The sequence below is a fragment of the Gossypium hirsutum genome, chromosome D04, assembly GCF_007990345.1.
Source record: "Gossypium hirsutum isolate 1008001.06 chromosome D04, Gossypium_hirsutum_v2.1, whole genome shotgun sequence".
Lineage (NCBI taxonomy): Eukaryota > Viridiplantae > Streptophyta > Magnoliopsida > Malvales > Malvaceae > Gossypium > Gossypium hirsutum.
Window position 1 is genome coordinate 57,714,748 of NC_053440.1, and position 27,928 is coordinate 57,742,675.

The window sequence follows — 27,928 nt, forward strand, 5'->3', positions numbered from 1 at the left end:
TTAAACTAACTACTCTGTCTATGTAATAAATCCAAAGGTTAATATATAATTTGTCCAAAAATATTTAATTTTTATTTATTTAATTGATATTTTTGAATTTATATTCCGTCTAAATTGATAACATAACATATTTACAAACATCAAACAATCGGTTCTCGATTCACCCAATTCAATTTTAGACCCATTAATTGTTAATTTTTATTCCGATTTTTTATTTTTACCAATTTCAAATAATTTTAGAATCAATTGGTTAAACCCTTAATTTAAAGGGTTAGATTGATCAATTCTCGATCCATCCAATCCGTTCTTGTTCCAGAATACTAGTTGCATCATCAAATCTTAACAGAATCTAAACTCGTAGACCAAAATGTATCTAATAGCCAAGTTCAAAGACCAACGTGGACCTGATTTCCAAGTTGAATTGCCAAAAATAATATTACCCAAAATCTTATACCCAAGCCCTTTATTTCTATAAATTATAACATAAATGTATGATCTTCAAATATATCGAATAGCTTTTTTTAAAAGAAAATGGAACATATCTGTGTTAAGCGCATACCACATTCAACTACAAATCCGAATAACATAGATCACAATATAAATTAAGAAGTTCGATTTATTTAACCACCATTTGGAGGAGCCAAGGGCATCTCTCTCATACACACAAGCACTATATTATATGTATATGATTGAGCTAAGGCAGTTGCAGGAATTATCTGTGTATATATTATTATGTACATTATGTTCATACAATTAAGTTTAAAAGATGCAACACCTCACCACTAAACCCTTTTGATCAATCCTCGCCTCATCATTGCCTGGGAAAGAACATATTATCACAACATGATTTAAAGAAAGAGCATTTATGCACTGGAAAAAAATATATATCTCAAATATAATATCAGACAATCTATAATGTTAGTTCATGGTACTCGTAAGAGGGGGCGAATTCAAAATTTTTTTAGGGAGAACCAAAAATTGAATTATAAATTTTTGAGAGTTCAAAATATAATTTTATCATTTATTAGTTTATGATTTTATCATTATCGAAGGGACCGAACAGAAAATTTGTTTATTTTGGGGGGCCAAAGTGATTTTTTTAATGTTCGCCGCTGCACCATAGGGAGACTGCCTAGAAGGGCAAAAGGGTGTCCAAAGAGAACAATACCTTTGGTGTAAGTGCACATGAGGGTGACAACCAAATCCCGCTCGTTTACAGAGAAGGCACATTTTTAGTAGTGACCAAGACTAGGATGCCTTTCCCACGTCACTATAAACATTTAGTCGTTATTTCGGTCTAAACTTACGTTAAATATATGGTTCTTTTTGGTTATCATGGCTTTAAGGTCCAAAGGTAACTTATTGTTTCATGCAACAATTACTATTTTTTGCCTACAAAATTTGACCATCCTAACGAAATAAACTTATTTCAAAAATATATATTATGTTGCTCAGATTCTTCATTTTTCTCCAAGTACTTGTGTCCAATACTCATGTCCGACACACAAATACGAGAATGAGACCACAAGGAGCTTCCAAATACATTAAATAAACTAACCATACCCATGTCAGATACATACCCAACTGTGACACGCACACCAGAGCCCAAGTAACACAGTATATATATGCATGCTTAATCAAAAGTAAGATTTACACACCTTCAGGAGGCTGAGTAAGCTTCCGGTTTTGTGGAGACATCATTTCTTTCTTCAGCTGAGTCAATATATCCTCCATTGTATGCTCCCTTCGCCAATTAGCAAGCATGGGGAAAAGGCTTGGTTCAACCTGGTTATTTAGCAGCTATAAGTATAGCATATCATAGCATAAAAGGTTCCCTGAACAAACATCACCTACCACTTTGGTTTCAGGATTGACACAGGTCATATTTATCCGGGTTTGAAACCTCACGCTCGGTGGGTTATCAGGATAATCCATGCCACAGAACAATTTCAACTGGTAGATGCGTCCTTCATGAACAGTCTGAGACAAATCAACAGTAAGCAATGCATCAATTCATTTTCGTTTAAGAAATGATGGTTTTAAAATTCATATTAGTATTTCCTTTGACCATAAGTTCGACACCATATTAAGAGATTGACATTACATACTGGTGTTGATAAGCAGGGTTCATATTTTAGAATTGATTTCGATCCATGATTCATGGTGTATATTTAACAATTTAAGCTTATTCTAGAAACTAGAGGGAGGTGATGCAATAAAGAAAACACTCGTAGTGGCTCCCAAGGTGACAAGAAATCCAAAAAGTTCAGAACCAAAAGCAGATTAGTAACTTGCTATAGAACAGCAAGTCCGACATAAAACGTGCTTGTAAGATGGATCATATTAATGATAAGGATAATTTTTGGACCAATTGGTTGGCTCTTACATCGAGTATTACAAGTTGGGGCCACATGTTTATGATGGTCCTGAGTTGGGTTGTGTTGGAATTTTATTCTTATTTTTCTAATAAATTCTACCACAATTTGGGGCAGTTATAGAAGAGCCAATAGAGACAATGTATTACTTTGTTCTACGTTGAGAGAATACAAAGATGAGCTAAAATGTGTTGCAAGAAGGATTATTAGAATAAAGCAAGTATATTTTACGTCTTGGAGACACAGTTCTAAGGAGGTTTAAACGGTTTGCAGTATTACGAGATAAAATAGAGACAAATGATCATCGAGTTCAGATGGTATCCTAGAAACTTAGTAAGCAAGAAATTTCTTGCTTTCTCTTTTTGGACATCTGTCTTCTTATGTGTTTCAAGAGAAAATTGACACCTTAACGTACACGCCAAGTTTGATGCTTGGCTTAGACCCATCATTGTACTTACCCATACCAATTCAGAGACGCATGCACGAACTACTGAAATATAACACGAGACAGGCACACAGAGAGAGGGAGAGACTCACATTAGGGGGGCCAATAATAGTGCCAGTCCACGATTGCATGTATACGTCATCAGCATCGTCCATTCCATAGCTAACAGTTCCATCCCCAATTCCTTTTTCACCTCTCTCGAGTTCTTCTAGCAATCTGAAATTCCTAGGCACTGCCAAAGACAGAGAAATTTTAGTAAACAATGTCACTCTTGAAGTTTGCATTAAGTCCATCTTTACCGAATGCAATTTGGGAAACTGTAAAAAAGCAAAGTTTCTTCACGAGCAAAAGCTATAAATCTTAGAGAGTAACAGTTGACAAAGAACACAGAAATAAACGAAGTGACGTCATATGCCACAGGATCCAATCATAAGTTCATCATTAACAAGGTTTAATCCTAAACCATGAATGAGCACAAAAAACCATATATGAGAGTTCAGTTTCAGAGAATGGCTCTAATAGGACCCGCCGAATCCCAAACCAGTCCTTGTCTCCTGCCAAAGCTGTCAATCAATGACAATCTTCTACTGCTGAGCCTGCAGTTGAAGAGGTAGGGACAGAGGTTGTCCAGAGATCGAACCCGAGACGGGTATAAGATCAGAACATAAACACAAGTACTTCGCTACTACAGCTATGATTCAGTCAACCAAATATCATAAAATTTTACAGTATTAATAATGTGCCCATATTTCTATTACTTAAGCCCTATTTGACACCAGCAATAAAACCCATTAAAACAAACGAAATCTTGTAAAGATTTTCACTAACAAAGCCTGTAAAGTTTTGGGAACTTTACAGTAAACAAATGAACAAAAAATATCAAAGCTACAAACCCCTAATTCCTACAAAATCGAATAATTAGCCTCCCAGATGCATAACTAACTTCAAAGTTCCATTAACAGAGGAATTATATCAAATTATAAGTGATAATAATAAAAAATGGGAAATTTGAGAAAAAAATGAGAAATTTAGGGATTTGAAAATAGGAACTTACCGACAACACTTGATCCTTCAGAACCCATTCCTTCTCTTGATCGTTTCAAAACAAAGAGATAAAGAATTAGGTTTTTTTTTCTCTGATTTCAAAAGCGAAAACCCATAAATAGTTGAGAGGAAAATCAACAGCTAGTGTTTCACAAATCACAACTCAGGATGGTCCACTACCACTATGCAGATGTACGGTTTATTTGGATCCGAAGTTAAAAAGGCTTTCGATGAAATTAAAAGGGTAAATTTCATACATGATCACTAAATTAAAGTTAAGACTACGTTTTGGTCACATAAGTTCTAAATATTATGTAATAATCACCAATGTTATTGATTTGTTACATTTTGATCACTTAACTGCCCTACTCCTTAACAAAATAATGTTGTGACATGTTAACTTATGGGTTAATAGCTAATTTGACCCTTATGCTTTTCCATTTTATAACTATAACTCTAAAAATATATTATAAAATTTTTAGAATTTAAAAAAAATTTGAAAATTCATATATTATTTCTAAAACTATGATATGTTAAAAAATTACAGGTGTAACAAGTCAACTCAACACCAACTCAATCATACACTTAAAAAATAGTATAGATATTAGAAGTGATACTAAAACTCAAGCACTCCCATTGTAAATAGTATATACTGATAATTCTATCAAACACATATACAAGTGTAATTTTTAAAAAATATCCAATAAACAATGAAACAAGTTTTTTGAAACTATTAATAATAACATATTTGCAATATGTGCGAAATTAAAATAAAATAAAACAGATTAACCTATTTTAAATTAGTAGAGATATACAAGCAGTGTGAGTGAAACGATTCGTGTAATAATATTGAAATGTATAAAAATTAAAATAAAACTTTTATTGAAGTGATAAAGTTGAAGTATTAAGGATGCCGATGGCATGGGTTAAAATCTCTTCATATGCAAAGTTTTTTTTTCGCGTTTCTTAAAAATATAAAAAAGACAAAAGTAATTTTGTAATAATATAATTTATTTTATTAGTTTAACCCACTGAGTTGGTATCACTTAACTCGTGACATTGAACAACAAATAACTTAATACTAGTAAAGATATACATACAATGCCGGTGAAACAATTTGTGTAATGACATTGAAATGTATAATAATATCAAAATTGTAATAGCCCGATTTTAGGCCTAGTCGGAACAGTGGTTTCGGGACCACAAATCCGACGAGAAAAAAAAATGTAATGGCCTGAATTTTCAGAGGTGTCGGAACGGTGATTCGAGATCACTAAATTCGACAAATGGGTAGAAAATATTATTAATTTAGTAAGTATAAGTTAAATGTGAAGTTAGGAAAATTTTTGAAATAGTGAATAGTGCACTAGAAATAAATATTAAAATAATTAGAATCGAAATGAGGTATCAAGACCTCGGGGATTTTAAACCGAGCCATAAATATTTTTATAAATATTTATGGAGTGTTAAAAAGTTAGTATTAAAGTTTCGTTAAGAAATTTTAAAGTTCCGATAATTAATTGAACAAAAAGGACTAAATTGTAACAAATACAAAATTTTGGGAAATGATTAAATAGCTTAAATGATAAAAGAAAGAGGGTTTAAAAGGCAAATAGACCCAAGGTCTATTTGGGCTGGACGGCAAAGGCATGAAATCAACAAGAAAGTAAGAAGAATTAAGGGCAAAATTGGAATATTGCAAAATTTGCTTAATAAAGTTAGGACCAAAGTGGAATTATCTAGATTTCTCTTCATTTTTCTGAATTCACATCAGCTAAAACACCATGGAAGGGCTTCTTCAAGCTGGTTCTTCATATTTTTATTACAAGTAAGTTCAATTCTTGACTATTTCTTAAAATTTTTGTATTTTTATGACTTTTACAACTAGGCCCACTTGTTAAATTCATTAGTTTTTGATTTTATGAAAGAAGTTGAAAGTTGATATGAAAATTTGCTGGAATTATATGATTATTTATCATGAAATTAGAGCTTTAAATTGTTCATATGCTGATTTTATTGAAAGAATTGAATAGAAAGTGAATGTTTGGGACCTAATAGTAAAAGAGTTTGAAGTTAGAGTTATATGTGGAAATTCTGAATTTCAATAGTTGAGTAACAACTTATAATGTCTAGGTAAATTATTAATTGAAAAAATTAGATTAATTGAGGGGTTAATTGAGAAAGGACCGAATTGTATAAACTGTGAAATTTGGGGCAAAATGGAAATCAACATTTTGCACTAAAGCAGTTTTGGACAGCAGCAGTAGTGTAACTTTGAAAAATCACCAAAAATTGTAGAGATTGAATTAGAGGATGAATAAAATATGAAACTAAAGCTTATTGAGTCTAGTTTCTTATAAAAGAAATGGTGTGAGCAATGGAATTGTAAATCATGAGATATAATAGATTTTGTGAGACAAGGTCAGAATGAATTCGGGTTCCCCTGTTCTGACTTTGGAAAATCATTAAAAATCGTACAAAAATTATTATGAGTTATAATTTATATGGTTAGAATCCTTAATGAGTCTATTTTTATAAGAAACAAACAAAAACATCATCCGAATTCTGTACAATGAGATAATTAATTTTTAGTGAAGAGTGGTCGGAACTGTCAGACAGCGAAACAGGGGAAACTTTAAAGAATAAACTGTACTATTTGGCTGAACCAAAAATTCTGAAAATTTTATGGTATGAATATATGTGAGTCTAGTTTCAGGGAAAATTAACGGATCTTAATTTTGAGCTCTGTAGCTCCGGATAAAAATAATTTAGTGACTCTGACTCGGATAAACAGTTTTGAATATACATGTGAGTGAATAGTGAAATTATAGTTAATGTTGTTTAAGTGTGTTATACGCATTAAGGATGTGGAATGGAGAGGAGGAGGAGGAGGAGGAGAATTGGGAAATATATGAATGATTTGTGTATAATTGGTCATATGCTTGATTTTAATTGATAAAAGATGAAATATGAATTATACTTATATTTGTGCATTATTGGTCATGGCATGTGTGAAAATAAAGTTTCATAGTATGTGTGTATGGTATATTCAGTATATGATTTGGCATGAAATAATATCATGAATGGTTTATGAATTAACACATGTTGGTAAGCCTGCTATATGAATAAATGATCAAATTGAGCGGAACGCCGGATTTGAGTACTTCTGATCAAGTGACAAAGTGATAAGTGGTAGCTTTAGCTACACTTATCTGATCAAGTGAAAAAGTGATAAGTGCTATACTTATATGATCAAGTGACAAAGTGATAAGTGTTAGCCTTAGCTACACTTATCTGATCAAGTGAGAAAGTGATAAGTGGTAGCCTAGCTACACTTATCTGATCAGGGACAAGTGATAAGTGATCATATGTAAGACCATAGTTATACTATGGCAAGGTGAAAGTGAAGTACTCAATTTTCCGTAACCGTTTCCTAATTTGATTAAGGATGGTAAGTGACAAATGGGCCCAAAAGAATTAAAGTAAATGGTTAAGTGGTAGTGTATTTATATCAGGACGATGTTGTTATTCAAGCTAAAATGATATTTTCATTGCAAAATTGAGGATTTCATAAATGTGTTATTGAATGGTATAATCAATAAACATTGAGTTAAATGGTAAATACGTATTAGTGTTGAACTTGATGTCATTGAATTGTACGAGAATTAAATGGAAATTGCTAGTGATATGATCTAAATCATGAGCATGAGAAATTGCGAATTGAAGGAAATGGAAATGAAGCATTGAATTGCATGAGTATGTATCGGGTCTCGTAAGCCCTAATTATTATGATTATAACATTTTGAGGATATACTGTGAAAAGTTATTGAAGCATGTTAATTATTTTGAAAGTTTTAATTTAGTTGAAATTTTATAACTCGGTTAAATACGTTTACAAGTGCATGTGTTTTGGTAATGCCTCGTACCCTATTCTAGTATTGAATATGGGTAAGGGGTGTTACAAAAATAAAACTTTAGTTGAAGTGATAATGAAAAGTTTTTATAAATGTCAGTGACATGGATCCAAATCTCAACAAATGCAAATTTTATACTTGTTTTTATTAAAAATGTAAAAGGAGAAAAATATTTTTGTACGAATATAACTTATTTCAATATGTAGGGTAGTTTAGTAATTTTCAATCGAGCTGGTGTCTGGTTAACTTGTGACACAAACTCAGTCAATAGTTAAAATAATGAAAAAGTTTGTGTAAAATTAAAAACTAAAAACTAAGTAAAATTGAATAAAGAGTGAATAATAAAACTTTTGTAAAAGTTTCGAAAACCTCAAAACTAATATTTTTAATTCATCTATTTTTACAATATTCATTTTTCTTAATTTTTTTCATTTTAAATTATGCTACCTAAGATCTAACGTGTTATTTAACGGTTAAATTAACGATTTTTAATAACAAAAAGACCTAATTGATATGACATCGATAGTTTAAGGATATAGTAAGAGCGATTTGAAGTTTAGAAACTAATTTAGAATGAAGGTCATAGTTTAGGGATGTTTGGTGCAATTAATATATTATTCTTTCTCCCAAAACACAAGGGCAAACTATAGTAGTAGCCACTCAACTATTAGTAAATTTATTTTTTGGTCACCTAACTGTGAAAAATTACAAGATGGTCACCCAACTATTTGTACTGTCTTTTTTGTCACTAGCTGATTAACAATGACAACTTTTAAAATTGACATAATAGCAAGTTTAACCTTCAACATTTATAAATTATGTCAATTTAGTCTCGATTCTAAAAATATAATCCTCAACATTTACACATCGTGTAATTTGCTCTCTCTTTCCACTTTTGATTTTGTTTATCTTGAATGAGAAAAAAATTTGACCAATAAATTGTTATCTTGAATTTTTGAGTGTGTCAAATTTCTTTATATTTTCAATTAAATTTGACCAATAAATTTACCTTTTTAGCTTTTTAGGTGAAAAGTTCAGAAAGAAAAACAAAATTATAAAAACGGACCAAATTACACAATGTGTAAATGTTGAGGGTTAAATTTTTTTAGAATCAAGACTAATTTAATAGAATGTATAAACATCGAGGGTTAAAGCTGCTATTATACCAATTTTAAAAGCTGTCACTCTTAGTAGATAGTAACCAAAAATACAAAATTGAATAGTTGAATGACCATGTTATAATTTTTCATAGTTGAGTGACATAAAAGAAAGTTACTAATAGTCGAATGACCATTTTATAATTTTTCATAGTTGGGATGACAAAAAAAAATAGCACAATGACTTATTTAGCCTTCAAACTTTACAAAAAAAAAATTTTAGCCATCCATTCAATTTTTGGCCTCTTATAATACTTGAACTTACTTTTTTTTGTCAAATCATCCAAACATTTGCTGACATTGATTGCGACATGAATTCCACATTAGCAATTATTTAAGTTTTAATAATTTTTGAATTTTAAAAAAAAATATAAGATAAAATTTTTATTATTTACAAAAGTTTTAAATAATTTTAATAATTTTCTATATATACTATATATTTTCTTTTATATATTTTTTATTTTTAAAAAATTAATTAATTGCTGATATGACACGCATGTGGTAGTTCACGTGTATGTTTTTTTGTCAAATCATCAAAAAATTGATGGAAATTTGCTGACGTGGACTACCACATGAACATTGACAAAAATTAAATGAAAGGGTAAAATGATAACTTTTGTAAAGTTAGAGGGCTAAATAAGCCATTATGCCAAAAAGTTTTTACTAATAGGTAGGGGTGAGTATTTGATCTGAGTCGAGTCGAAAAATTTCAAGTTAGTCGAGTTGACGAATCCTATTTTAGAAACCGAACTTAATTTGAAATTTTTTCGAATCGAATTGAATCGAGTCAAAAATATTCGAGTCAAGTCGAATCGAGTTAACAAATCCTATTATTTATATTCAATGTTGCGTTTACATGAATCGATTATTTAACTAGTAAACGAAGTACAAAATTATTTAACTACATAAACAAAATAATAGTTTTACCTTTTAACTTAACGAGTAAATATTTATCAAAACAGTGTAGTTTTATATTTTAACTTTTAACTTTAGAAAAGGTAAACATTTATAAAAAATGCGTAGCTTTGCCTTTTCTTATTCGAATTTTCGAATAACTCGAATTGTGTAATTCATATTTAAGTTAAACCGAAAAACTTAATTTTTTATTTAAATTGATCTAATAACTTAATTAACTCAAATAACTTGAAATATTTAATTTAAAATTTAAATTCCGCCCGTGACACTAGAACCCTGTTGATTCGGAAACTGTTTATCCGTTTTTCTCTTCCTTCTGTCATCGTCCAGGTTTTTTCTTCTTCTCTTATCGGTTCTGACCCACCACCGTTTATCGCCGGATTTGATCCGTATCCCATGTCGGTGGGTATGGCACCCTTAACTGCCGCCGTGTCCAGGTAACGTAGACAATACTTCTTGCAGATGGATTAGATAATTAGTTTCTTTCCTCTTCGTTGCTTTAATCTTCTTACAGGGTGATTATTGGCCCTGAAATGCCCTCAGCTGAGTTACTTGCTGCAGCAGCGAAATTAACACAAGCCTAGGCTGAGCTCAGGTATTCTACATAACTAAGTTTTTTACTCTCAGTTTTTATTTTGTATCAGAAAATTAATGCTGGCTTTTATAACTATTTCTCTGGCATTCTTTTTACAAATTAATCCAGAGAAGTTGAGATAGAGGAAGGTGATGAACTCTTTATTGGATCTCCACCTCCGGCTCTGGTTGCTGAAGCTGAACCAGCAAATGAAGCAGAAGTTTTGAAGAGGTACCAAATTTCACCCCTTATGTAGTTTATTCAAGTTGAGCTCTATCTTTTGTTGGTAGGGCCATAAATATTGCAGCCTTGAGCCTCTCTTGGACTGTGGAAATTTTACCTCGTGGTCTTTTTTTGCCGTTGGTTCTTTCATCCTTGTGATTTTGCTCTGTCAGCTTTGCTTGTTTGTTAATCTCTTCTGTCTTGTTGGGAAGAAAAGAGGTGAATGGTTGCTTGGCTATTGTTCAATTAATTTGCCTCTGATTCATTCTAGCTGCCATTTTCTTTTCTACGGTAATAAAAACTGTCATATTAATTAAAAGAAATCATTGACAATGAAATGAAACGTCAAAATTGTAGTTCATCTTGTTTCTTGTTTCTTTTGTTGAATTTGCCTTAATTGACTCATGGTCTGCCACTATAATTAGTCAAATATTTTCTTCCTAGTCTCAACAAGCATCCTATATCATATGTTATGTTTGTTGATTTTTCCCGTTGTAGCTGTATTTCTGGCATTCGCTATCATTTATCTTCTTCAGTTAGGGGCTTAGAGCCTTGTTCCTTTCCAAATCATTAGAAAAGTAGGAATAAACTACTGCATTTTATCTTTAGGTTTGCCTAATGTTCACTCAACATCTTGTGGTTCTGTATTACCTGATACTATGCTTAGAGCTTGAGAATTTTGAGAACATCAATGAAATTGTGTAGTTTCCCTAAAGTCCTAGGTATACGTACTCGGTTACTTATGCACTTGTATGATAAGCAATTCTTTGGCACGACACATTATGGTTGTATTTATAAAGAGTTACTTGTATGTAATCACTCAATCGCTCTTCAATTTTCCTGAGCAGGTCACAAGAATTATGGGAGCTGAATCTGACTGTCCGTAAGATGTTATAGGAGCAAACAGAAATATTTCTGCTGATAATATAAATAAAATGTAAGGTTTTTTCTTTTAAATGGATGAGGAAGAATTTAATATTAGTTCCATAATTTTCTTTTTCATTGCCTTTCATTGTTAAAGCACGTATCGGATACCTAATATTTCTTTTACCTCAGCAATAGATGTTTTACATTGTATCAACAACACCCTAGTTTAATAATAATGAGCATGTATGTGGTGGTTTGTTATAATTAGAGATGGGAAAATGAACCTGAACCTGAAAACCTGTTTGTAAAAACCCATACCCAAATTGACCAAAATGTCAAAGACCTAGAACAAAAAATTACTCAAATCCGAAATTACCTAAACTTAAAAGAATTTGAACATGAATCAATCTGATCCAGTATGGTGGAAACCCAAGACTGGCCCGAGTAAAACCCATAATAAGCCAAACTCGGTGGTAAAATGCTGGACCTAATCCAAAAATGATCTGACCCGAAATGATTCAACCTGATCCCACCTATTTGCTGTCCAACCAATATGGGAGATTTGATAAACTAACTAGTCTAAGTAACATGGTTTTAATTTTAGCTTCTAATTTGTACTTGTTCTTACACAAAAAAACTCCTCCAAGTTTTGGTAACAACTGAAGCACAAGGAGGAGATACTAGCAAGGAGAGATGCCAAAAAGTTTAAGTGCTGAATCCATGATATGAGTTTATTATCCTAGGGAGCTTTCAAGCTATGGGTTAATTTTGTCACTTATACCTATTACTTCCAACTTTGAATTTTGCTGGTAATGGAAAAAAGTTCCTTTGAGGCTGCTGTTTGGATGCCTACTGAGCTAAATCCTTGTCCTAGGTTTTGTTAATAAAGAGGCTATAAATTATTTACTTTTCATGTCATTTCTCATTTTAGAGGCGGTTTACATGTTGATGGACTCTGCCATTTATCTTGATTTGATTGTGAACTTGTGTTGAACTGTGTTTCTCATAAGCTGCTTTGTTTTTCCTTTAGATACTGGAAACTGTCTCTTTCGGTGCATCCAGACAAAATGTCCTCATCCACAGGCACACCAAGCATTTGTCATACTCAACAAAGCTCTTAAGGTTTTACTAGGTCTGGATAAGGTGAGGGTTTGATTTGTCTATTCTGAATGCAGTCACGGTTGATAACTTATATGCCTCATTTATGGTTCTTCATTGCCTGTGTGAACTCATTGTGTGAACCAATGCTGTAAACTCATTGAATTGTTCTTTAGTATTGAGTTGTTCACAGGACATAGGACCCCAGATTTTGCTTACGACTTTTCTTGTCTTACATTGAATGGCTGAAGGGGATTTTCTTTTTGGGGGTATTTTGGTTTCTGTGGCATCCTTGAAGTTACACAGGGCTTTAGTTTGCATCCTTACCTCATTTTTGTCAGAACCAAAAGTTAGAATATGAAGAAAGTAGAGTAGTTGGTTTTCTTTCAAACTAAAAGAGTCTAATTTCATCCAGTAGCACAAGTGTAGGATTAGCAAAATTTTCCTAATTATTCAACATAATAGTCGAATCTGTTTCACTAGTATCTTCCTGACTATTGGCATCTCTGTTATATTTTGTACAATAATATGGAATTATTATTATTATAATTGTAGTTATGGTTGTTCCTCGAAATGTCTTCTTCTCCTTTCCCCTCCCCCCAACAGAACCTTGTCCTTCACGGTTTTGTTTCATTGCCCATATGAATCACTGAGTTAACATTATTACAGATCTTATTAAGCTTAATGAGCCTGTATCATCTAACCAATTGCACGGGCAGAAAAGCTTATTAGCTGTAAACCATTTGTCTAAATTTTCACCAACATACAATGTCACCAACACACAATTGTTGCTGCATTCTTTTGGGTGTATTTTTGCTGCATTTTGAATTTATGGGGATTTATAATTCTTTCCTCTCTCTAACATTTAGTCTCACTATCGTAATTCTAACATCAAACTTCTTACATTTTCCAGCGAGAAGCACTGCATTAGAAAATAAAACTGAAGGAGTAGCAAGAGGAATTCAAGGTATTTGTTATTTACAAGCTCTTAGTATAGGTATTAATTTGATGAACTTATTTAATCCTTTTCTTTCTATAGGCTGAGTTGCAAGCAATGCGTGAAGCTGCACAATGGAGAAGATTGCAAGGTTAGATATTTTCTCTGTAGTTACATGCAACATCTATGTGTCTGCACACTCTTGCACGTGCATTCATGTGTTTGTCTCCCATCAATTACTTTACGTATGATGAGTAGGAGTGTTGGTGCTTCTTAGCTGACTGTACATTCTCCTATAATTTAGTATTATTATTATTATTTTTTCTTTTTCATCTTGTGTCAACAGTTTTTGGAGTGCTAAAGAATGTTGATCTAGAACCAACTTTTAATTATTGCAGGTATATCAATGGAGGGTGATGATGAGCTGCTTGTGCATGAAGTAGAAGTTAAAGTGCCACCGAAAAGGGATGAATGGATGACAACACTACCTCCCGAGAGTAAGGTAAGACAATGTGTGCAGTTCTATACTTTTTGCATAGTTAGTTGCACAAACGTCATAATCGGTTTTTGTCCTTCGGAATAAATCCTTCAATCCTGCTCTGCATATTCCACTGTATTGGAACTTATGGAATTTTTATATTCTTATTGTGGATAATATTAGCATAGCACAAGGTAATTTACATCTCCAGAGTTTAAACTGAAAATACTCTAATGATAATATCCTACCTGTTTTATTCTTGTCAACCAGGTGTGACAAAACAATCGGCAAGGTCTAACAAGAACGCGAAAGAAGGGCGGGGTGATACTAGTGTGTGGACCGATACTCCTCTAGAGCTAGCCCAAAAAGCAAACACGCAGTGAGAATCTCGCTTTTGAACGTTTTTGGAAATCATATTGTATGATAATCTTCGTTTTGTTTAGCTGTTTATCATGATTCTGCTTCTTGCTTAATTGCAGTTACTTGGAAGCCTACAATGAGGCTGCTGCTCTTGCTTCGAACGAAGAAGAAAATACGAAGAGCATGTAGATTTGGTGGATTAATATAATAATGAAAAACGATTGAAATCATTGGTACGAAAGCATCAAGAGGAGGCTGCAAAGCGACCAAAGAAGAAATCGTAGCGAGAGAAAGACGAGTGGGAGGGGAAACATCCATGGAAGCCATGAGATCGGGAGAGGACCGAACTGTCGGAAGGCAGACCGTAAATCTCGATACGGCAAACATGGCTAAAGGTTTGATTTCCCGGTTTTCAATAGGAACTTCCTTTAATGCGGAAGAGAGAACTAAAGTTGTTGAGAGTGATAGTAAAATGCGAACATAGATAGTAAAATGTACATTAAACATATTAAAAAAACTTTAAATTTCATAATTTTATACAATATGACATCCTTATATATATATTTATACATAAAAAGGAAAAAAAAAAATAATTTCACAAGTGAGTTGAACTTGAGATCCGATAGATGGATGATATTAATTCAGTCAAGTACTTATAATTATAATTATTGATATTGGCATCGTGCTTTTTTTTTTTTGGAGCATCGGGCTTTTTCTTTTTTTTTTTCTAAAAGTGGATTGATAATTTATATGTTTGTATCGTTTTTTTTATATATTTTCTTGTATAATGTATTTTGTTCATTTTCTAATTTTGTATACCTTACTAAAATGCAAAAATAATATTAGTAATATATATAGATTTTTTTGGTTAAAATATAGGTATAATATCTCATATTTTCTATGTAAATCATATAAAATAAATATAACATAAATGGTTAAATATATACAAACATAAGATATATTATTATCGTATTTATTATCGTATTTATTTTTAAAAAAAAAAGTAAACTAGATGCAAGCAAAATTAAGTTAAAGTCGAGTTAACTAAAATAACAAATTATTTTGACGGTGAATTTTTTTTATATTAATTTGATTCTATATTATAATTTATATATATTTACAATGAAACTTCCAAAATATATATTATACAAAATACAAAAAATACAATTAACCAATTTTCCTCTAAAAACATAAATAAAATACATACAAATCTTATATTATATGAAATAATAAAAAAATAAAAAATATTGTATTTTTTTACTTTTGAAATTTAAAATTTCGAGTTTGATTTTTTAATTTTTTAACCTAATTAATAAACTTACTGATTATACCTTCACGTGGAAGTTTGTCCGAATTTTACAAGTAACCCAATAAACAGCAGATTACGTAGGAAACCATTAAATATAACAAAAAGACAAAACACCCAACAGTTGAAAAAGATCTTGAGATTCTTACAACCATGACACCTTTTAAACTTTCTTTCTTTATTAAATAAATAGGTTTAATTATGACTTTAATCCCTATAATTTATATCTCTCTTTTTAATAATTAAAGTTTATATTACAATTTAGGGGACACTAGTAATCAAATAATAATAAAATTTATTCTTTACTTTAACGATAACAAATAACGATGTTATCAATTTAAGTTTGCTAATAATATTATAAAAAAGGAAATTAAATATTAAATTCAAGTGTGGGTCGAAAAAATTTAAACTCGATTAAGCAATTATCGGGTCGAGCTACGAATTAAGCCAAATTAAAGTATAAAAAAATCCGTTTCAGACGACTTGTGAGGCTAACAAAACATTTTGATATTAATATATTTTGATATCATCTTTATTATATAAAAAAAAGAGCTTAAGTATAAACAAGCTTGAGCTTCTAATCGAGCTAAATTTGGGCACCGTAAAATTTGTTATGAATGAGTGCAAACTTAATCGAGTTCAAATTCTAATGAGCTTATTAGTCGATTTAGTACAAAGCTAAACTAAAACTTAAAAAATAATATTCAATCGAGCTCGAGCAAAACATCAAATTTTAAATTCTACGTTAAACTCAAACTCGAGCTTACTACGATTCAAACTCGATTCAATTCAGTTCAAGAGTATATTGAAGAATACCAAATAATTTTGTTGGGTTAAAAATGGAAATATTTATATCCACCTGCTTTCGTTTTTATCAAAGACTTTAACAGTCAACTTTGCCACATGATTGCAACTAAGGCCCCATTTTTTCATTTCACAGTCAATCAATTAATCATTTATAAAAGGAAAAAAAAGCTTGTAAACAAATTCAATGGACACCATTAATACACCATAGAAACTCTCTTCCATTATCCTTTACAGCAAAGAAAAACCAATACCCACCTTCACAATCAAACAAACCCCTTTAAATCCTTTAACCCTTTTTTTTTATTTTTTTTAAAAAAAACTCTTTTAAATGAACAACAAAGAACAGTGAAAATCCGAAGAAGAAGAAGAGGAAGTAGTGATGGAATCGAAGCCTTTACGTTTCCTTACTCAACAATCTTTATTTGTAGCCGTTCGATCTGGTGAACTTGAAGCGGTGAAGCAGATATTAGATAAGTTGAAGAAAGATGATGAAGCGTGTGATGGATCATCAACGGTGTATGATCTGATGGCTGCTCAAAGTGAATCAGGGGCTACTGCTTTTTATATTGCAGCTGAGAATAATTTCAATGAGGTTTTTGATTATTTGATCAAATTTTGTGATGTGGAGATTGTTAAGATCAGGTCTAAGTCTGATATGAACGCTTTTCATGTTGCTGCTAAACTTGGACATTTGGGTATGATTTTTTTCTGTGATTCCTTTGTTTTTTTTTCTCTTGATTTTAATGATTTTTTAGCTTTGATTTTTGATGATTTCTTTTGCTTTGGGGTTTAGAGGGAAGGGATGGATTTTGAATGAAAATTATGATTAGAATTTTGGATTTTTCTGTTTTTCTTGCAGTATTTGCGTTTTTCGATGTATATTTGAGGTAAGGGTTGGAGAGAGAATTTTTTTTAGTATTCCTGTTTAACACACATACTCGAAGTTCGGAACGAAATTGAATCTAGTTATTTTAGCAACTTATTGTTTCAACTATTTGACTTTTTTGAATTTGGGATACTAATGAAGCGTATAGCCAAGAGAAACCATGAACTCGAATCAAAGGGCTTGCCGAACCCATAGAGTAAATATTCCATGTTAGATGGTACATCTTTCTTGGTATATCAAGACTCGAGATAATCGATCGGAACATAAGTCTTATGCGAGCAACTCTGAGCTAAAATCGGGTATTTGTTCGCGAAATATACTTTGGTGTGATTTAGGATAGTTAAACAATATGGGATTGTGCAATATCACTGATATTTAGTTACTCTGTTGTGAATGGTGATTGTCCGTTGCGGATTTATGTACCGTTTTTTCTGCAGGCATGGTGAAGGAACTTTTGGGGTTATGGCCAGAACTTTGTGGGGTATGCGACTCTACGAATACGAGCCCCCTTTATTCTGCAGCTGTTAAAGGTCATTTAGAGGTGGTAAATGCGATATTGAATGCCGATGCCAGTTGCATACGGATAGTGCGTAAAAACGGAAAGACAGCCTTACATACAGCTGTGAGGTATGGCCTTATCGATATCGTAAAAGCTCTTATCGATTGCGATCAAGGAATTGTTGGCATCAAAGATAAGAAAGGCCAAACTGCACTCCATATGGCTGTCAAGGGTCAATGTCCGGCAGTAGTTGACGAATTATTGTTCGCCAATCACTCCATTCTGAACGAACGTGACAAAAAGGGGAATACGGCATTGCACATCGCTACGAGGAAATCTCGCGCGCAGGTATCTGTTACTTCATGTATGTGTGTATATATACAATAAACACATCATAGAAGCCTCTGTATTAGGAGTCAGATTGCATTTTATCCTCTCTACTCAAATAAATGGATAAATTAATCCTTATACATTAGATTAAAGAACAAATTTACAAGGGCCTCCATGGTGTACTTTTACCATGTATATATGGCATATGTTTCTTCGGCTTTTTATTTTTCTTAAAATACCCGATTTCAGATATCAATTTATGGCCTTTTCTTGTTTTATGTGTATACAGATTGTGAGCTTGCTGCTAACTTATAGATCTACCGATGTCAACGCCATAAATAATCAACACGAAACCGCGATGGATTTGGCTGATAAACTCCAGTACGGTGAATCCGCGTTCGAAATTAAAGAAGCTCTAACGGAGGCCGGTGCTAAACATGCTAGGTCCGTTGGTCAAGTAGATGAAGCAATGGAACTTAAGAGGACAGTGAGTGATATTAAGCATGAAGTTGACTCGCAGTTTATACAAAACGAAAAAACGAACCGAAGAGTTACGGGAATCGCCAAAGAACTACGGAAACTTCACAGAGAAGCAGTGCAAAACACCACGAATTCCATCACTGTCGTCGCTGTTCTCTTCGCGTCAATAGCTTTCTTAGCAATCTTCAACTTGCCCGGTCAATACGTAAGTGATGATCCGGATAGCGGGAAAGCGAATATAGCCGATAACGTCAGTTTTCGGGTTTTTTGCCTCTTGAATGCTACATCCCTCTTCATATCGCTTGCTGTTGTCGTAGTGCAGATCACATTGGTCGCATGGGACACAACGGCACAAAAACAGGTTGTATCGGTAGTTAACAAGTTGATGTGGGCCGCTTGTGGTTGCACATGCGGAGCATTTTTATCGATAGCTTTTGTGGTTGTCGGAAAAGGTAGTTCATGGATGGCTGTTACGATAACCGTCGTTGGAGCACCAATCCTAGTTGGGACACTTGCTAGTATGTGTTACTTTGTTTTCCGGCAAAGGTTCGGGATTTTCCGGAGCGATTCTCAGAGACGAATAAAACGAGCAACCGGGAGTAAGTCTTTTTCATGGTCATATTCTGCAAATATATCAGATGATGATGATTATAATTCTGATCTCGAGAAGATATATGCTTTATAAAACACTATTGTATGCCTGTAAAAAGCATGGGACAGCTAATACGAGACAGCCCGGAATAGCTGAAGAATCGCCCTTTCCGTGAAATGGCCGTCTGGCGGACCAACGACCGGGTTAGTTTTGAGGATCAAATAAGGGGTCGAGGGGGAATAGAATAGCCATTCTATCGAACCAAATATGATGTAAATGGCCGATGATACCAGAAATGTTACCCATACTCGGATTCCGGTTAAGTATATATTTGTATTATTATTAATATTATCATTACTACTTTTTTGTGAAATAATAATTACATAATCTTGAATTTAACTTGATTTGATCATAAAATGTTAATAGCATGAATCTATATCAATTTGAACTCATTTTAACCCAAATTTGAAACTAACCTAAATTTGTAATTATCCAAATCTCAAACTCAAAATGTTTCGTACTTGAAACAATTTAAACTTAAAATTATCTAAACCCATAATAAATAAACTCGAAATGTTCAAATCGAAATGAATCAAAAAAATTTGAAACCCGATCTGACTTTACCTAGCTTGATCTAATCCAAAATCATTTTTACTCAAAATGGGAACTAAGTAAGTTAAGTTTGTAATGATCCAAACTCAAAATGTTTTGTATTCTGAAATAATTTGAACTTAAAATCATCTGAACCTATAATGGATTCACTCGATAAATTTAAATCTCAAAAATTGATCATTTTCATCCAATAAGTATATATTTTACCTAAAAGCATTGGCAAATAGAATACTAATATGGGACATGAGTTCAATTTTAAAGTTTTTTATGCCATTAAAATAAATTTTTGTCTTATCGTTGTATCCTTACTATAGGTTAATTATTGATCAAATCGAATTCAAACTTAATAATACTCAATTTGAACAATTTGCTAATCTTATCAAGTTTTCATTTTTAATATATATTTTAAACATTATTTATTATTAAATTATAATTTTACTTTTAGTATATATTAGTAACCCTAAACTTAATTATCAAGTTAAACTCAAGCTTCAACTCAAACTTGAATACACATGAACTTAATTAAACTTGAGTAACTCAATTATATATAGAGCCGAATTCAAACCTTAAATTTTGAATTAAGTTCGAACTTGCAAGTACTCGAGCTAAACTCGGCAAAATTATAGCCCTAATCATCTTTCTCGACTTGGCTCAACCCACCATATCACCATTGTATAAATCAAGTTTATTGGGGCACCGCTATGTCATTCCTTTTTCATTAATGAAAATTTTTTTATTAAAAATTTCAAACTCAGACTCAACTTAATTTGGTACAAATTAGAAAGCTAGTAAATTCAAACCTAAACTAATACAAACTCATACCGACCCAAAACTCAAACAACCTAAATCAAAAATAATTTGAATTTGAAACATCCCCAACTCGAAGCGATCAAAACTAAAATGATCCGATTCAACAAATAAAATATTATTGCAGCATCTCGGCAGAATCAATTTATGTACAGAATAAAAGAACTAATCAAGAAGAATATACGCATTGATAGCTTCAACAAATATTATTTTTGTACTTAAATTAGAAAAATAAAAAAGGTTCCCTTATTACATAAAATTCAATGAACAAAAAACAAAAACAGTATTTTCTAATTCATTTTCTCCCTCTAAAACCATGTGATTATTTTCAATAAAAATACCTGAACCACATGGGTGTATTTTGTTTGTAAAGGGAAAAAACGAAAAAAAAGAAGAAAGAATTGCTTGGTACCCCCCCTCCCCCACAAAGCTTATATTTAAAAACCCGAATTTTCACCAATAAATTAAAATAAAAACGACTAAGATTTACAACTTTACAAACTACTACCAGATACTGGATCTCACTGCAACCGTGGCTTGATGACCAAACAACTTGCAACTAACCCGGGCCTCTCTTAGATGATCTTGAAACAGCCCGGTTTGTGTTCGATGTTGGGAGCTGCAGGGGTTCTTCAGCTTTTGGCCCATCCTGCATAAATATCAGGTGATGCCTAAAACCGGTTGACATGTATAGAAATACGATCTTCTAAAGACCGTCGAAATGCATGCAAATCTTCGAAACAATTGAACATACCCGAATCCAAGTTCTAACCTTTTACATTATTAACAAATTACCGACATATGTAACAAGCAACTCGTATACCTTCAATAATGAGTTGTTTCGAGATTGTGCTTGTGATTTCGCAAGCAAGTGGTGTTGTCGTTGAATTTGCTCAAACTGTTCCAGCCACGAAGTAAAATTAATGTCGTTCTGTACATTCCCATTATTGAGGTTTTTGTTACCATCCTCAGAAATTTGGGGTGCACCGTGATGGAAGTATGGGTTGCCTGATAATGCATGCTTGAGTTGATCACCATTGAAGGAGTATGATGGGACGGTTTTTAAACGAGTTTGCAGTATCTTGAATGCGGCACTTTGCTGCAGTTAAATAAGAAAGACAAATATAACAATGAAATATTAATCCCAATGTGTATATGCGCCAATTTACCACAGGCATGAATAAACTTGAGGTTTCCCTTATACCATAAAGTCGAGTTCCATTGTTTTCATGAAGTCGAGTTTACACCAAAAGTCGTCTTTTATTCAGTTAGTTCGAGGGAGTGATGCTTAGAAAAAAAAGGATAAAGACATACCTGAGGAAGTAGCATCAAAAGACCATACAATGCTTTCAGCAACCATACATATCTTCCGGGTTCAAGAAGCTGGAAATAGAGAAAAGAAAAGACCAATAACATAACGGATCTTCTAAAATCAAAAGACAAAAAAGGAAAATAGAAATAAACCAATTACTTAGAAAAAATGCAACTATAGTTACAATTAATGTATTCAACTATGCTATGCTCGGGAATATGAATTTGTAAAATTGAATTCGGTATTCATTTGTTATATAAATTGTGAAATGAAATGCATATACTATGTATTAGTTAAGATTCAATATGATTCTATTTTGAAAAGTATAAAATCATGAATTTCAAAATCATAAATATTCATAGATTGGAAAAATAATCATGGGTACTACATTTATATGTGTTTTACCACAGATTGTGAGCTATTAAAAGTATAAGTTCATAGGGCAAGTATTTATAATCTAAGCACCTGCAATCTTAGATAAGCAAAGATCGGGGTTTCAAGCAAACGAATCAATTTATCAAGCTGAACCAAGAATTTGACGTTAATATCTTCCTCAACCAGGGACTGAATCACTGCACTCGCATGCGGATACATCTACCAAGCAAATAAATACTTATATTAATAACCATAAAAGTAGATGGTTCAACCTCGATCTCCTCACCTTAGCCCATAACACAAAATAACGAGATATTGACAAGCAATTTAAAAGGAGATAGTTCCTTACCTGAGCTAATAAACAGAGACTTATAATTGCCATTGGTGAATGGCTCCATGAAGCATACAAAGCAACAAATAAATCTTTTCCAGCAGCATTAGCCAGTGACTGTTTCAAAAGTTTCCGAATCTCAGATAGCTCAGAAGAAGTGAGTAGAATTAAATTCAATGCCTGAAACACGAGAGAAGCAAACTTAAAATCTGGTGCTTGATGGAAGTAACACTGCTAAAAGTTAATTACTTACTTTGTTTTAAAACTCTAATAGAAGAGCATAATTACATTAGTTAAATTCTTAAATATGTGACAGAACCTGAACCATAATGGAGGCAAATTCTAGGTCTGCTTCTCCCTCTAGTATGGAGGATAGCTCACGGTAAACCCTTTCAGCATCCAAGAGATCACAAAGTCTACGGATTATCAAAGCTCCACGCCTAAGGAAACAGGGACATGATTTGCAAAAGAAAGAGGTGAGACGTGTACATAATTAAAATAACTACAGCTAGTTGGCCATGTAGCCTAAATGAGACATAAACAGCCAAAAGAAAAAAATCGTAATAAATTTCAAAAAGGAAAAGAAAAACACTGGGGATTGAGGGGACTAGAATCACCTCTCCAGGAGAGAATGATCGATCCGGAAATTTTGCACTAGAAAAACAACAAGCTGGCTGAAATGTTGGGGATCTTGTGCTATGCATGCATGAATGTCAAGAACTAGGAGCACCACCTGATAGTAAAATCCAAATTGCAACGTAAATTAGTATATACAAACAAGAGCATTTTTAGGTTAACACCACACAGACACACATGTAACACATATACTAATAACGAGAAATTTATAGAAATAGTTGGAGCCAAAAATCATGAAATCAAATATTAACAGTTTTAAATTTTATGTTCAATGACAGTTAGATACGTCCAACATAAAAACATCACTCTATTTAATACATGGCAAAAGAAGTAAGGACTAAGTACTAGTACTAGTGACTAAGATGCTCCGAATATATTCCTAGGAAGAAAATTTCCCAAGCATTTTTCGATTATCATCCATTCAGCCTATAGAAGGACAATTATTGGAGATAAAGAGAGCAGTATAAGCACAGCAAGGAATGAAACAAACAAAAAAAAAACTAAATAATGAATGTTGAAAATATATAGACTAGCAGTAACTTGTGCCAAACTATCAAAATATACTGTCAGAGGAATTGAGACAGATGTTTTTCTAACAAAAATAAACCAAAAAAACCAAAAGGAAACAAAGCAAACTATTTGCGTCCAAGAAAGAGACATCATACTCGGGAGTGAAATATAGTGATTCTTTAGGCTCAATGTTTTGAAAATAACTTATCCTTAGTCCCCAATTCCTTCCAAAAGAGAGAGAAGAAAGAGGAGATATGGACAAGGAAAACCTCTTGCAAAGGCAAGTCTCTATCTAAGTTCATAAGAAGGTAAGGGTATTGCCAGCTGGGTTAGCTAGTTTCAGTATCACCATCCAAGAAACAAATTAAAGGACATAGGGTTCATCCTATTGAATTATAGTGATACTAAAACACAGAACAAGAATAAAGAAATAAAACAAAACAAAACCCTTAATGGAACAATTAAATAGAAAACATTTAAGTGGCAGCAGAAAATCACCTCATCAGAAGAGTCAGCTAGAGCTTTCAAAAGGGTGTCAAATATGTCATTTAGAAAACACAAGACCTGTTTCAGGTAAAAAAAATTAAGCACCATCTATATTGGAGTAATATTGGCATAAGAAATAGCAATTGGTTATAAACTTCAAATTTCAGACTTTAAAATGAGCTTATACACTTCTTACTTTGCTTTATATTGAAATTATCATGCCTTTACACGGGAAATCAAGTCTTTTTAATACATAAATAGATTTCAGGAAGCAGCATCAGATATGCTTCCACCAAACATGAAAGCCAAATAACATATGGAAAGATATGAGATTTACCCAACAATACTAAAAACTTGGACCTTGAACCTCTTTTTGCAAGTCAGATCATCATCAAGATAATGAAAAACTAAAATATCATGCACACCACCAGATGTATATGAATACAAATAACTGCATCATCACCTCAGAACGATGTCTGTCTAAAAGGGTTGATATCCAGTGTAACGCTTCAATTCTCGTGGCTTCCCACTCACTATCCAGTTGCCTGTCAGTCAAAAATATAGTAATCATTATAAAATCATTGTAAGATGAAATTATTTCAGGAGCAAAACAAGTCTCAGTTTTAAGAACTTTTTTTTTTAGCTCTTCAAATAGAGAAGAGATATATATAGCCAGTTTTCAGGAGCAAAGTGCAAACTGCTAGTAACATTTCAAACCTAGCATTTTTCCCAGGTAACAAAAACTACACCTCCTTGCAATGGAGAGAATGGCTCCCACATTAAAGGCTTCTTCTGGTTCACCCTTGACTGAACGAAGCTCCTCATTGGTTTCACGAGCAAACTAATATTTGAAACACACAAAATTATCACAGAGGAAAGAACTCCCAATGAGTTTCTAAAAGCCATTACAGATGGCTATTTAAGATACATTAAGGAGAATACAGAAGACAAAAGCTTACCCCTCTAATTTTCTCTTCTTTATCAGACATGCAGGGGAGAATGGCTCCGAGTATGTCAGCATAGTAAGGAACAAGCTGGTCTCCACCAAGTTTTACAAACTCATTTATCTGTACAATGAGAAAATCAAAATGTGAAATTACCAAATTAAATAATTAGATCATGAATAGCAAGAAAAAATAAAGAATATCATGGTATTGACAAATATATTGACCAGGGGAAAAATCCTTTATCAAGATTATTTTCCTTTTTCTGCTTTAAAAATCTTCTCCCAGATATGGTAACACAAAGTCTAACTCTACTTACCCAAGTCATAGCTGTTAACCGAGTGAATTCATCAGGAGAAGCAGCCCTTTGCACTAGTATTTCAGCCATGCGACCATAATCTACAGACTTCAAGAGGAGCACTGCTCGAGTCAGAAAATTAAAAATGAACAAAATATTTTCTTTTTAAGAGAAATATTTTGGTAAACGATAAGTAATAATGCCAAAACTTCTTTTACAAAAAATCTTGAGGCGCCAATCATGCCATTCCCATAAAGATTTGTGGAAAAGACAACAATGGCATAAGAAAATTAAAAACAAGTGCCCATTAAGCAAATCCAGCAAGCAAAGAACAAAGTAAGTATAAGTCTTACTGGGGAATTCTTGATCTCTTGGAGAAACTCAGAAAGTGCTGAATCAGCTTGTTGCCGTATTTCATGACTGGAATCACTTAACATATTAAACAAACCTGAAAGTTATCAACAGGTAGATAATTAAAACAATTCCTCCTAGAGAAGTAGCGGATTAGTTTAAAAGACTGTAAATTAATTACCATCAAGAAAATCAGGTAGGAAACCCAACATGTCAATATCTGGAACACTGTCCAGTACAGTTATCCATCCAACCAAAAATTGACGGACATAGGGATTCAAGACATTCATGCGTTCCCTCAACAATGGTATAAATTCTTCAATACTGAAGACAAAGAAAAGAAATCAATAACATTAAAAGATTTTGTTCCCAAAATATTTGATCAAGACCTATAACTATGACAAGATTCATAGAGCACAATTGGAAGGGAATAAAGCACACCTGAACTGATCACTTTCTGTAACAATGTCCTGTTTCACATGGTAAAACAGGAGCAATAAATCCCATATTCACATAGTTACCTAGATGCAAAATTTAAATGAGGAAGCAATTATTAACCTTCACTAGCCTATCTAAAAGGTGAGCAGCACTCTGCACATTGGCTGCAGAATCAGCTGACAGCTTGCATAAAGCATCAAATATCTGATTAAAGAACATGATAAAATCTCCTCGGACAACCTGTACAGCAGAAAACGGCAAATCCAGTTCACCATTAGTCAAGAAAGCAAGAGACAAAAAAATTGAATTTCATAAGCTAACCAATCTCCTTTCACCTTTGCAATGTTATATAGAGCTTCACAAGCATAATAACGAACTCTGCTATCTTGGTCAGAAAAAGAATTAAGCACTGGCGGCACAATTTGCTGGTAGATTTATAAAAAGCAAATTAATCACTAAGAAGAGAGAAAGCTGAGAAATAACTGACACTTATTAATACTTGAAAAAATAAAAAGCAATCATCAGATGTAAGAGCATCTAATTACTCTAGAAATGGAAACAGTGCTCTATCTCAGCGAGTTATGAAAACAGTGCTTATGAGAGGAACAACCAACAAACAATTTGCATCTAATTACTTAATCACGAGGTCTAATTCAATCCTTGTAAGTGTTTCCAATTCTATACATGTTTCTAAAAAAGCCATGGTAAACATTATTCTATACATATGTCAAAAGAAAGGTATTCAAAGGCAAACTACTAATCCTTACTTCAAGATGTTGAGAGGCTTCAGAAGTCAACCCAACAGTAGCAGCAGCTAAACCTATCAATCCTCCCTACATAAACACAACGCAAAATTTAACAAAACTGAGCTAAATTTAAAATTAAATAGATACGAAAATCTCATACAAATTAAAAAAGATTCAAAATTCTGAATATGATTCATTATCCACCAACCTTACGGTGATTAGCTTGTGGCGAGTACGTATACTCAGTGGTCAACAAACTGATCACCGCCGATATCTTCTCGTGATCTCCTAAAGCCGCTAGCTGTTTCACAATTCCTTCAACCTAAAACATAGAAATATTCAATTACGATAACAAAAAAGAATAAGAAATTCAATCATCAAAACATCAAATTCCAAGGAAATTCAAAAAAAGAAAAAGAAAAACCTCAAGTGCGGCATTCTTCCGCTTCTCGTAAAGCTTGTCGGAGAGATTACGGAGAACGGAGGCGGGAACCACAGAGTGAGCGTCAGCCATAACAGAATCTTTTTTCAAAAATAAAAAAACATAAAACAACGAAAGACAAACTTATAACAAAAATCCTTCGATTAAATCAAATTCGTTTCCTGATCTTTTCAAATTCGAATCTGAACATAACTTTCTATTTTTAATTTGAATGAGAAATCAGATCTGATGACATCAAGAATATGCGTAGCGGTTATTTTTTTGTCAAAAGGCAATCGGATTTTCCTTTTCTTTTTTTTTTGGTATTTCATGATTATGTGATTTTTAAAATAATAATAATATTGATTTTGTTAG

General features: G+C 32.7%; 3 protein-coding genes and 1 pseudogene across 6 annotated transcripts; 2 read left to right on the forward strand and 2 right to left on the reverse strand.

Moving 5' to 3' along the window:
* Positions 1 to 598: 598 nt before the first annotated feature.
* Positions 599 to 4,083, reverse strand: LOC107911557 (ubiquitin-conjugating enzyme E2 variant 1A). Its single transcript, XM_016839397.2, has 5 exons — positions 3,875 to 4,083; positions 2,913 to 3,052; positions 1,855 to 1,980; positions 1,659 to 1,785; positions 599 to 818 (listed from the first exon to the last, which is right to left on the reverse strand). The coding sequence occupies exons 1-5, from the start codon at positions 3,900 to 3,902 to the stop codon at positions 760 to 762; spliced, it is 480 nt and encodes a 159-aa protein (XP_016694886.1). The 5' UTR covers positions 3,903 to 4,083; the 3' UTR covers positions 599 to 759.
* A 6,037-nt stretch (positions 4,084 to 10,120) lies between these two features.
* LOC107911558 (chaperone protein DnaJ 1-like) lies at positions 10,121 to 14,928 on the forward strand (annotated as a pseudogene).
* A 1,641-nt stretch (positions 14,929 to 16,569) lies between these two features.
* Positions 16,570 to 19,685, forward strand: LOC107911559 (ankyrin repeat-containing protein At2g01680). Of its 4 annotated transcripts, XM_041091077.1 has the most exons (5): positions 17,060 to 17,194; positions 17,359 to 17,386; positions 17,527 to 17,684; positions 17,823 to 18,232; positions 18,504 to 19,685. In XM_041091077.1, exons 3-5 carry the CDS (start codon positions 17,600 to 17,602, stop codon positions 19,377 to 19,379), a joined length of 1,371 nt encoding a protein of 456 aa, XP_040947011.1. In that variant the 5' UTR covers positions 17,060 to 17,194; positions 17,359 to 17,386; positions 17,527 to 17,599; the 3' UTR covers positions 19,380 to 19,685. The 4 variants fall into 4 exon arrangements, with proteins under 4 accessions (XP_016694887.1, XP_040947010.1, XP_040947011.1 ...); XM_041091076.1 differs by lacking the exons at positions 17,359 to 17,386; positions 17,527 to 17,684 and having other exon boundaries at positions 16,669 to 17,194; positions 18,504 to 18,899; positions 19,017 to 19,685; XM_016839399.2 differs by lacking the exon at positions 17,359 to 17,386 and having other exon boundaries at positions 17,067 to 17,194.
* Positions 19,686 to 21,064: 1,379 nt separating this feature from the next.
* LOC121216002 (protein VAC14 homolog) lies at positions 21,065 to 27,923 on the reverse strand. Its single transcript, XM_041091078.1, has 20 exons — positions 27,557 to 27,923; positions 27,341 to 27,454; positions 27,154 to 27,219; positions 26,722 to 26,811; positions 26,507 to 26,626; positions 26,390 to 26,418; positions 26,130 to 26,272; positions 25,951 to 26,045; positions 25,619 to 25,705; positions 25,315 to 25,422; positions 25,105 to 25,196; positions 24,819 to 24,900; positions 24,368 to 24,433; positions 23,341 to 23,456; positions 23,043 to 23,163; positions 22,742 to 22,903; positions 22,483 to 22,611; positions 22,020 to 22,088; positions 21,529 to 21,804; positions 21,065 to 21,354 (listed from the first exon to the last, which is right to left on the reverse strand). The coding sequence occupies exons 1-20, from the start codon at positions 27,644 to 27,646 to the stop codon at positions 21,265 to 21,267; spliced, it is 2,145 nt and encodes a 714-aa protein (XP_040947012.1). The 5' UTR covers positions 27,647 to 27,923; the 3' UTR covers positions 21,065 to 21,264.
* Between the last annotated feature and the right edge of the window lie 5 nt (positions 27,924 to 27,928).